At 39.5% G+C, this 11,935-nt stretch overlaps 1 protein-coding gene across 4 annotated transcripts in view; it reads left to right on the top strand.

The window, feature by feature from the left end:
* The window catches only part of DAAM2 (dishevelled associated activator of morphogenesis 2), a 117,628-nt gene that overhangs the window by 102,496 nt on the left and 3,197 nt on the right, over positions 1-11,935 (top strand). For all 4 annotated transcript variants that reach the window (XM_045071226.1, XM_045071229.1, XM_045071228.1 and 1 more), the window contains 5 exons: positions 8,073-8,241; positions 8,405-8,512; positions 9,412-9,472; positions 10,588-10,719; positions 11,702-11,872. In XM_045071226.1, coding sequence (XP_044927161.1) covers positions 8,073-8,241; positions 8,405-8,512; positions 9,412-9,472; positions 10,588-10,719; positions 11,702-11,872 — 641 coding nt within the window. The remainder of the gene's footprint in view (positions 1-8,072; positions 8,242-8,404; positions 8,513-9,411; positions 9,473-10,587; positions 10,720-11,701; positions 11,873-11,935) is intronic.

Genomic DNA, 11,935 nt, shown 5'->3' on the forward strand with positions numbered 1-11,935 from the left:
AGAAAAAAAATGACTAGAAACCACTCTAATACCCTTCAAGAGTAATTCTGCTATTAGGTCATAGACTGACTATGTACTGACAAAACTTATCATTGACTTTTATAGCTTCTTTTTTTTCCAGTTTAAGCTTCTACTTTTATTTTGTTGTTAATTTCATGATGTGTATATAATGTACAGTTGACACACATGTTATATCCATTTCAAATGTACAATATAGAGATTGGACAAGTCTATATATTGTGCTATGTCCACCACAAGTGTAGCTACATTATGTAAGGCTATTATAATACCATTGACCATATTCCCCTTGCTGTACATTTTATCTCCATGATTTATGTATTCCATCATTGGAAGGCTGCATCTATCACTTCCCTTCACTCATTCTGCCCATCCCCCCACATCCCTCCCTTCTGGAAACTATCAGTTAGTTCTCTGTATTTATGAGTCTGTGTCTGGTTTTTGTTTGTTCATTTTGTTTTTTATTTTTCTTTTTTTAAGTCTTTATTTAAATTTAAATTCAAGGGCGCCTGGGTGGCTCAGTGGGTTAAAGCATCTGCCTTTGGCTCAGGTCATGATCTCAGGGTCCTGGGTTCAAACCTCACTTCAGGCTCTCTGCTCAGCTGGGAGCCTGCTTCCCCCTCTCTTTCTCTGCCTGCCTCTCTGTCTACTTGTGATCTCTGTCAAATAAATAAATAAAATCTTTAAAAAAATAAATTTAAATTCAATTAGCCAACATACAGTTCATCATTAGTTTTTTATATAATGTTCAAAGATTCATTAGTTGTGTATAACACCCAGTGCTCATCACATCACATGCCCTCCTTAATGTCCATCATCAAGTTACCCCATCCCTCTACCCAACTTCCTTTCTGCAACCCTCACTTTGTTTTTTAGATTCCACATATAAGTAAAATCATATGGTGTTTCTTTCTGACTTATTTCACTTTAGCATTTTACTCTCTAGATCCATCCATCCATGTTGTCACAAATGGTAAGATCTCATTCATTTTTATGGATGAATAATAGTACATTGTATCTTCTTTCTTTGTTGGTGTACTGAAAAATTTCTCCCAGCTTCATTGAGCTATGATTGACAAAAATTGTATATATTTAAGATGTACAAGTTTATATACTTAAGATTCACAATTGTATATATTTAAGGCAGTGGCTTTTTTAAAAAATTCCAGTATAATTAACATGCAGGGTTATATTCAGTTTTGGGTGTACAGTATAGGGATTCAACAATTTTATACATTATTCGGTGCCCATCACAATAAATGTACTCTTAATCCCCTTCACCTATTGCACCCATTCCCCAACCCCCGTCCCCTCTGGAAACCACCAGTTTGTTCATTATATTTAAAAGTCTGTTTTTTTTGTCTCTTTTTCCTTTGTTCATATGGTACGGGCTTGGAAATAGACACATAGAACAATGGAACACAATAGAGAGCCCAGAAATGAACTCCCAGTTATATGGTCAATTAATCTATAAGGGAGGCAAGAATATACAATGAGAAAAAAACAGTCTCTTCAACAAATGGTGCCGGGAAAACTAGACAGCCATGTGCAAAGGAGTGAAACTGGACAACTTGCTTATATCATACACAAAAATAAACTCAAAGTGGGTTAAAGACCTAAGTGTGAGACCTGAAACCATAGAAGTCCTAGAAGAAAACATAAGCAGTAAATGTCTTTAAAATCAGCCTTAAGCAACATTTTCCTAGCTATGTCTCCTTTGGCAGGGGGAACAAAAGCCAAAACAAACTATTGGGACTATTGGGACTATTTTTATTTTGATAAAAAGCTTTGGCACAACTGTGTTTTTTTTTATCCATTCATCTATTAGTGGATACTTAGGTTGCTTCCATATCTTGGCTATTATAAATAATGATGCGGTAAACATAGGGGTACAGATATCTTTTTGAATTACTGTTTACATTTTCTTTGGGTAAATACTCACTGGAATTATTGGATCATGTAATATTTCTATTTTTAATTTTTGATGAACCTCTATACTGTTTTCCACAGTGGCTATACAAATTTACATTCCCACACACAGTGCACAAGATTTCCTTTTCCTCCACATCTTTAACAACAGTCGATATAATCTTTTTGATTTTAGCCATTCTGACATGTGTAAGGTGATATCTCATTGTGGTTTTGATATGCATTTCCTTCATGATCAGTGATGTTGAGCAGATGTGTCTGTTGACCATCTGTATGTCTTCTTTGGAGAAATGTCTATTCAGGTCCTCTGCCAATTTTTAAATTGGATTGTTTTTTGATGTTGAATTATATAAATTATTTATATATTTTGGACATGAACCCTTTATCAAATATCACTGGCTATTATCTTCTCCCATTCAGTAGGTTGCCTTGTTATTCTGTCAAAGGTTTCTTTTGCTGTGCAAAAGATTTTTATTTTGGTGTAGTCCCAACAGTTTATTTTTGATTTTGTTCCTCTTGCTTAAGGAGACAAATCTAAGAAATTGTTGCTAAGGCTAATGTTAAAGAGATTACTACCCATGTTTTTTTCTAGGACTTTTATGGTTTCAGGTCTCACATTTAGGTCTTTAATCCATTTTGAGTTTATTTTTGTGTATGGCTTCAGGAAGTGGTCCATTTCCCCCAGCATCATTTGTAATCTTTTCCCACATTGAAAGTTATTGTCTCCTTTGTCATAGTGACCATTTAATTGTGGGTTTATTTCTGGGTTCTCTATACTATTCTATTGACCTATGTGTCTATTGTTGTGCCAGTTTCATACTGCTTTGATCACTACAGCTTTGTAGGTTATTTTGAGATCTGTAGTTGTGATACTTCCATCTATGTTCTTCTTTCTCAAGACTGTTTTAGCTCCTTAGAGTCTTTTATGGTATGGTACAAATTTTAGGGTTTTTTTTTTGTTGTTGTTGTTGTTGTTGTTCTAGTTCTGTGAAAAATGCTATTGGTACTTTGATAGAGATTGCATTGAATTTGTCAATTGCTTTGGGTATTACAGACATTTTAATAATACTAATTCTTCCAATCCACAAGTGTGGAATATCTTTCCACTTGTTTTATTTGTTTTTACATTTAAAATTGAAAATGTTTTTTTGTTAAAAGATGAATAACCAAAGACATATGATTCTTATTGTCATTGTTATTTTAGTTTTTCTCAATCTTTCAGCAGTGTCTTATAGTTTTCAGAATACAGGTCTTTTACCTCATTAGTTTATTCCAGGTCTTTTTGATACAAATATAAATGGAATTATTTTATTAATTTCTCTTTCTGCTTCATCATCAGTGTATAGAGATGCAACCAAAATCTTTGTACTAATTTTGAATCCTGCTACTTTACTGAATTCATTTATTCCAATAGATTTTTAATTGAGTCTTTAGGGTTTTCTCCATACAGTATCATGTCTTCTGTAAGTTGTGATAGTTTAACTTTTTATCAGTTTGAATACCTCTTATTTCTTGTCTGGTTGCTGTGGCTAGAACTTCCATTACAATGTTATATAAAAGTGGTGAGAGTAGACATCCTTGTCTTATTCCTGATCTTAAAGGAAAAACTTTATTTTTCACCATAAAGTTTGATGGTAGTTGTGGGTCTTTCATATATAATCTTCATTATGTTGAGGCATGTTCCCTCTAACTACTTTGAGAATTTTTATCATGAACAGATGTTGAATTTTGTCAAATGATTTTTCTGCATCTGCTTAAATGAACATATGTTTTTTTTATCCTTTCTCTTGTTTATGTGATGTATCATGTTGATTTTTTAAGTACTGAACCATCCTTGAATCCCTGGAATGATACCCACTTGCTCGCGAATGATTTCCTTAAGTGTATTGTTGAAAGCAGTTTGTTGATACTTTGTTGAGGATTTTTACATCTATGTTCATCAGGGATATTGGCCTATAGGGGTTTTTGTTTCATGGCTTTTTTTGTTTTTGGTGTTTTGTTTTGTTTTTTTGTAGTGTCTTTGTCTGCTTTGGTATCTGGGTGATGCTGTCTTCATAGAATGTATTTGGAAGAGTTCCTCCCTCTTCATTTTTTTTTTTTTTGAAAGAGCTTGAGAATAGGTGTTAACCCTTCTTTAAATGGTTAGTAGAATTTACCTATGAATCAGTCTGCTCCTGGACTTTTGTTTTTTGGGGAGTTTTTGGATACTTATTCAATTTTGTTACTAGTAGTTGGTCTGTTCAGATTTTCTATTTCCTTCTGATTCAATTTTGGAAGATTATATGTTCTTAGGGCTTTATCCATTTCTTTTAGGTTGTTCAGTTTGTTGGCATATAATTTTTCATAGTACTCTCATAATCCTTGGTATTTCTGTGGTGTCAGTTGTCACTTTTTTCATTTCTGATTTTTTTCATTTGTGTCCTTTATTCCTTGATGAATAGGACTAAAGGCTTATCCCTTACGCCTGTCTTTTCAAAAACCCAGCTCTTGGTTTCATTGATCTTTTTCACTTTTTTAAAAGGCTCTATTTAATTTATTTCTGCTCTTTTATTTCCTTCCTTCTATTCGCCTTGGATTTTTCTTTTTCTAGGTCTTTTAGGTATAAGGTTAGATTGAGATTTTTTTTTTTTAAATTTGAAGTGGACCTGTACTGCTATAAATTTCCCTTTTTGAACTGCTTTTGCTGAGTACCAAAGATTTTAGATAAGTGTGGTTTCATTTTCACTTCTCTCCTTGTATTTCTTTTCTTTTTTTTTTTTTTTTTAAAGATTTTATTTATTTATTTGACAGACAGAGATCACAAGTAGGCAGAGAAGCAGGCAGAGAGAGATGAGGAAGCAGGCTACCCGCTGAGCAGAGAGCCCGATGCGGGGCTCGATCCCATGACCCTGGGATCATGACCTGAGCCGAAGGCAGAGGCTTTAACCCACTGAGCCACCCAGGCGCCCCTCTCCTTGTATTTCTTGATTTCCTGTCACTTCTTATTGACCCATTGGCTATTTAGTACATGTTGTTAGCTTCCATATGTTTGTATTTTTCCAGTTTTTTCTTGTGATTGATTTCTAGTTCCTTACCACTGTGTTCAGAAAAGATGCATGATATGATTTCAATCTTGAATTTATTAAGACTATTTTGTGGTGTAACACGTGATCTATCCTGGAAAATGTTCTTTGTGCACTTGTAAAGTGTATTCTCTCATTTTGGGATGGTATGTTCCGTGTATATCTAAGTCCATCTAGTTTGATGTGTCACCGAGCAACACTATTTCCTTATTGACTTTTCTGCCTGGATTATCTATCTGTTGATGTAAGTTGAATATTAAAGTCTCTGCTATTATTATTGTCAATTTCTACCTTTATGTCTGTTAATATTTGCTTTATGTGTTTAGGTGCTTCAATGTTGGGTGCATAGATACTTACAATCGTTACACCCTCTTGTTATGTTGACCCCTTTATCATTATGTAATGCCCTTATTTGTCTCTTATTGCAGTCTTTGACTTAAAGTCATTTTGTGTAAGTATTACTACCCTGGCTCTTTTTTTTTTTTTTTTCTGTTTCATGGAATATCTTTTTTTTCGATCCTTTCACTTTTAGTCTGTATGTCTTGTGTCTGACGTGAATCTCTCATAGGCAACATATAGAGGAATTTTTCTTAATCCATCATGCACTCTAGAGTTTAGACCATTTGCATTTAAAGAAATTATCAGAAGTTATATATTTATTGCCATTTCATTATTTGTTTTCTGGTTGTTTTTGTAGCTCTTCTGTTTCTTTCTTCTTTTCTTGCTTTCTTTCCTTGTGATTAGTGACTTCCTTTAGTGTGACTCTTTATCTTTATTTTTTTCTGTGTATCTATTACAGATTTGTGGTTGTCATGAGGTTCATATAACATCCCAAGTATATAGCAATCTATATTAACTTGATGGTCACTTAAGTTTGAAAACATTCTAAAATGATTTTTTACTCCCCCCTCCACATTTTATGTATATGGTATCATATTTTACATCTTTTTATTGGTATATATGTATACGAATATGAATTATATATTATATACAGTTATATAATATATAATTTATATATATATAAACTTCTAGTTATGGCCCTTTCTTTTCCACTTAAAGAAGTCCCTTTACCATTTCTTGTAAGGATGGTTTGGGGTGATGAACATCTTTAATTTTTTTTTTTTTTTTTTTTGCCTGGGAAAATCTTTTCTCTCTCCTTCAATCCTGAGTGATAATCTCATCGGGTAAAGTAGTCTTGGTTATAGATTTTTCCCTTTCAGCACTTTGAATATATCCTGCCACTCCCTCCTCACCTGCAAAGTCACTGCTGAAAAATCAGCTTATGGGGGTTTCCCTTGTATGTAACTTCCCTTCTGTTTTGCTGCTTTTAAATTCTCTATTAAATTCTCTTTAATCTTTGGATTTTTAGTTCTTATGTGTCCTGGTGTAGACCTCTTTGGGTTCATCTTATTTGGAACTCTCTGTGCTTTCTGAACCTGGATGTCTCCAGGTTAAGGAAGTTTTGGCTATTATTTCTTCAAGTAACTTTTCTGTCCCTTTTGCTCTTTTTCTGGGATCCAATATGAATACTTGTTCACTTGTTGTTGTCCAAGAGATCCCTTAACCTGTCCTCGTTTAAAATATGTTTCTTTTTGTTACCCAGCTTGGTTGTTTTCCATTACTCTGTCTTCTAGATTGCTGATCTCTTCTTCATCTGCTAATCTGTTGATTCCTTCTAGTGTATTTTTCATTTATGTTCTTTAATTCTGAATTTTTTTCATATTTTCTATTTGTTAACTTTATCAGGAATAGTGCTATCTCCATTTCATTTTGTTCTTTTCCTGAGGTTTTGTTTTGTTTGGAGCATATTCCTCTGACTCCCCTTTTTCTTAACTTTTAGTCTTTATTTCTGTGATTAGGCAGAACAGCTAATTCTCTAAAACTTGAAGGAATGGCCTTGTGTATGGTTATCCCCCGTGTAGGCTATGTGTATCTGGTGACTTTCCCTTCCCTGTGGCTGGTGAGGGCTGAGGACACCCTGGTGGGATTGCTGGAGCTGAAGTGGTTGCAGGCCAGGGTGTTCCTGGGACTTTCTGCACAGAGAGTGTCCTGGAAGGACAGCTGAGGCTGAAGTAGGTACAAGCTGAGAGGTCCTGATGATCTCTACATTACAGCCTTTCCCCCCTCTCCCAATTACTTACTTTTAACTGCTTTTGAGGATTTCTGCAAACTTTTGGTCAGATGGTTCTCATTTTAGATCCATAGCAGCATCTTAAAGAATGTTCAGTTTGGCATAAGCTAAAATTCATGGGATGGTTTGGTGTTCTTATCACCATGCTTAATAATCAGAAAGCATATTCCATAAGTAGTAGCCAAAATTTCACTGTAGGATTTGTATCCCATTAGTACACAATAGCTGAGAATGGGCCAGCGCATCCATCCTCGAATGAAATACTGAAGTTTCAGTTACTGTTAACCTTAAATCATATTTCTAGCAAATGTATCATTTAAGGCATTGGGGAGAAATTGTTAAAATTCCTAAAAGTTGGGGAAAAATTTAAATGATGTTCAACAAGATGTCAAGTAAACTCTTAAATCAAAATAGCATTAACTGCAAGGCATACCCTTATCTTATAGAACAAAAATATGGAAATATTATATTAGTGACATGATAATTTAATTGACAGGGATTTTTTTCTTTAAAAAAAAAGTTAAACAGCATTTTAAAAGAGGCAGAAACAGTCCCATACTATGTAAAATGTTGAAATTTAAAATTTTAATCACTAAGTTTAAAAAAGTAAAAGTATTATATCCTTGTATATATTCATAGAAAGAACTACTAATCATCTTTGGATATATGTAAGAAAAGATATTCTTAAATATATTAAGAAGAATTGGCACATTCTGAGAATGAGTTATTTGTTAAATTGGCTTTTGGCCAATTTACCTGCTTCCCTTGGAAGTGGGCAGGTATGAAGTAGATCAGTCTGTTGAGGTGTGGGTATAGTCTGCCCCTCTGAAAGTTGAAGACTGAACTGTGTGGTGGCATCATCCTGGTGTTCAAGGGGACCACCTGCCCTGGCCCAGTTTCTGTAGGGCTATGACCTGTCCCTCCTCTCCTAGCCATCCTGCTGGCCTCCCAGGAGCTGATCCGCAGCAAGCGTCTAAGGCAGATGCTTGAGGTCGTCTTGGCCATTGGCAACTTCATGAACAAAGGGCAGCGTGGGGGAGCCTATGGGTTCCGGGTGGCCAGCCTCAACAAGATTGCAGATACCAAGTCCAGCATTGACAGGTGGGATCTTGTCTGCTGCCTTATCTTCCATCTCACCACCCCCCCCCCCGGCCTCTTCCCTCCTCCTCCCATTTCTGACTCAAACTCCTTGCCTTTTCCCCTGACCCCTCCCGCTCGTTTCTTCCTGGCCTTCATTCCTTTGTCCCTGACCTTTCATCCACAGAAATATCTCTCTGCTCCATTACCTGATCATGATCCTGGAGAAGCACTTCCCTGACATCCTGAACATGCCCTCGGAGCTACAGCATCTTCCAGAAGCCGCCAAAGTCAAGTGAGGGACCCTTCTTTCCCCTGTGATCATAGCACTCTTGTCTAAATTTCCTTTCATTGCTATTGTGGGATGACTAGGGATGGGCACTGTCTCAGCGTCTGCCTTTAGGAGAACCAAATGAAGACTGGCTACTTGCTCTCAAATTCTTATTTCAGAGATATTCCTAGGAAACAGTGGGGAAGTGAGCCAGGGGTGTCTCACTTAATAACAAAGTATTATTAAGCCAGCTACCCCTGGAACCTCCCTCCATGGAAGTCTGTGAGACAACATAGGACACTTACTCAACTTACCCCATCCGAGAGGTGAGGGAACTAGGATATCATAGCCCATCTCCTGTCAGTCATTAGCTGAACGTCTCTGGGCAGGGCATGACTCTGGCTATAGGTACAGGCAAAGGGAACTCTGGGATCCAGAGAAAGTGCTCGTATCATTAGAAGTCAGGATTGTACACTACAATGGATGGTCCAGGGAGATATGGATGTAGCACCAATGATATCTCCTATAGGCAAAAAATCAGACCTGAAGAGACATAGGCTGATAGAAGCATTTCTAACAGAAGCAGAAATACAGTAGAAAATAGTTAATATGCAACAAATGCTTACTGCACACAGGACAACATGTTAAGAGTTTTAAGTATTACCTACTGGTATTAAAAAGAATTCAAGTCAGAAGCCATGTGTTAGAAAGCTAATATTCAACATAACATTTCTGATCTGGAAGGATCTTCAGAACCTAAATTTCAATCCTATTATTTTATAGAAGCACAGACAGAACACAGAGGGGAGGTGATGCAGCAGGCCTAGAGCATGGGTCCACTGACTCCAAGGCCATTGTGCTTTGCACTGCCATCTGTCTGAACCATGCTCAGCAATTCTCCCTTCCTGTGTGTCTCCCTGCAGCCTGGCAGAGCTGGAGAAGGAGGTGGGCAACCTCAGGAGGGGCCTCCGAGCAGTTGAGGTGGTGAGTACACCATCTATGCCTGCCTGGGTTTGCGGGGTTGCTTTCTGTGTCTGTGCTGAAGGCCAGACCCTGTGCCAGTAACTCTGGCACCCCAACCAGGAGCTCTGGGACACAGAAATGCATCAGACAGTGTTTTCCATCTGGGGGCCTACTATCTGGGGACCTATCATTTGACCAATTAATAGGCAGCAACAGAGCTAGCCCTCAGGAAAGAATGACTGGATTATTTAGGACTTAAATTTAGAATCTCATGGAGGGGCCATCTGAGACTAGCCAGGTCACTGTCCAGCATGTCTGTTGGACACTGGTGGAGAATGAATCGTAAGTTGGCCCCATGCCTAAGTCTAATTCAAGTGGATAGGAAAGAGTTTCTGCATCTCTCAGAAGCCAGCTGGCACAGGTAGCCCATAGTGTGTGACACTGGGCACAGTGATCTCCAGAAATTCCTGCCAGATGCCTCTTCTCCTTGGGTCCGTAGAGGACCCAGGGGCTGCGCCCAGGAGTCTCGTCTTCACCAGTCCTGCTCTGATGGCTTCTCAGATGATATGGTCTCTGGCCTGAGGCTAGGCTAGTCCCATATGGCAATGGCCCCAATCATTTTTCTTCAACATTTGGGAACTTGAGAATGTTTCCATTTTTACTGGGGGAAGGGGGTGGTAGGCTGGTAAGGGGACAATGAGTTAGAGAATGAAGGTAAGTAAGAGAAAGAAATATTCATTGCCACTATGGTGGGGGTGGGGTCAATTTCCAATTTATAGCCCTTAAAAGTGCTACTCACAGCAGGGCCCATGACCAGCAGCATCCGTATCAGCTAGGAGATTTAGAAAGACATCTCACACTTGAATCGGCCCATGCATTACCTAGAGGTCTTGTTAAAATGCAGATTCTCATTCCCTGAGAGTCTGTATTACTTCAGACGTCCCAGACCACCCTGGGAAGCAAGGATCGAGAGAAAGAAAGATAGCAGTGGTGCACGAGGGATAGCTCTCACAATCTTTGCCGCCCTCAGAATTGTGTGAAACTAGGCAGGAAGGGTGGGAGATGGGGGTGACCCTCAGAGTTCCTGACTTCTGTGCTGGTGCCCCTCTAACCAGCGCATCACTCTCCCTCCTCAGGAGCTGGAATACCAGAAGCGCCAGGCACGGGAACCAAATGACAAGTTTGTCCCTGTCATGAGTGACTTCATCACTGTCTCCAGCTTTAGCTTCTCAGAGCTGGAAGACCAGCTGAATGAGGCCAGGGACAAGGTAAGTGTGGCCCAAGCTCCCAGTCTGGTCCCCATCCTAACCCTATCCCTCTTTTTTTACGTAGAAAAGGCTCCTTCACCCATTCCTGTGTTGGGTGGCCCAGAGGGACAAACCCAGAGTCACTGAGCTTTGAGGAAAAGTAATTTCGTCACTCCCTTAAGAAAAGCAATAGCAAGTCTGTTGCAAAGGTCATAATCCTTTTAGTATGGGCTTCTTAAAAGGTTACTACCCCATTGTACAAGTATGTACACTGAGATCTGGAGAGGTTAAGAAACTTGCCCAGGGTTTCCCAGCTGTGTTGGACAGACCTGAGTTAGAATCCAGACTCCAGAGCTCAGTTTTGGTCACAGTTGTTATTGCCTCTTCCTGGCTTCTCACACTAACATCCCCATGGATCCCACTGGTAGGCCTCCTCATGCAGGAGGTCTGAGATGCCCCTGCTGGTCCAGGCTGCACACCCTGGCTTGAATTAGAGATGGTGGCTGTCAATAAATGTTGGAACAGTGCCTGACACCTATAAATAGAGCTAATGCTTTATGTCTAGTAACTCACCTCACCCTCACAACATGATGAGGTAGAGTCTATTGTCGCCATTTTACAGCTGAGGAAACTGAGGAAATAGAGGAATTAAATTAGTCCAATAACTATATGAACTCTGGGTCGTTTTGAGTGTGTGACCTCAAGAAGTACTTCCCAAGGTCTGCAGCTCCTGACCCATACCTACACCAATAACAGACCCCATGGTAGCTCTGGGCAGCCTCTGTCAGATGGCTTGGATCCCCCACCTCCCCTTGGTGTCTGCCTCAAGCTTTTCCTTCAGCCTTATCCCTGCCCTGGTGCTAGCAGGCATCCCCCGCTCTCCTCCAGCCCTGCTCCCCTTGGACTGGGCTCTGCTCTGACTGGAACCCAGCTCACCACAGGGGCTGAACCCACCGTGCTTGGGGGCAGGGGCAGACTCTCACCACCCCTTGCCCCCTAACAGTTCTCCAAGGCCCTGATGCACTTTGGGGAGAAGGACAGCAAGATGCAGCCAGACGAATTCTTTGGAATCTTCGACACCTTCCTGCAGGCCTTCTCAGAGGCCCGGCAGGACCTGGAGGCCATGAGGAGGAGGAAAGAGGAGGAGGAACGGCGGGCACGCATGGAAGCCATGGTGAGAGGGCTGAGCTGAGGGGGGTGCTGCTGGGTGAGAGCAGGAGGCAGGCGGGGAGACAGG

Source organism: Mustela putorius, unplaced genomic scaffold (assembly GCF_011764305.1).
Source record: "Mustela putorius furo isolate JIRA1106 unplaced genomic scaffold, ASM1176430v1.1 tig00003983_pilon_pilon_pilon, whole genome shotgun sequence".
Classification (NCBI taxonomy): domain Eukaryota; kingdom Metazoa; phylum Chordata; class Mammalia; order Carnivora; family Mustelidae; genus Mustela; species Mustela putorius.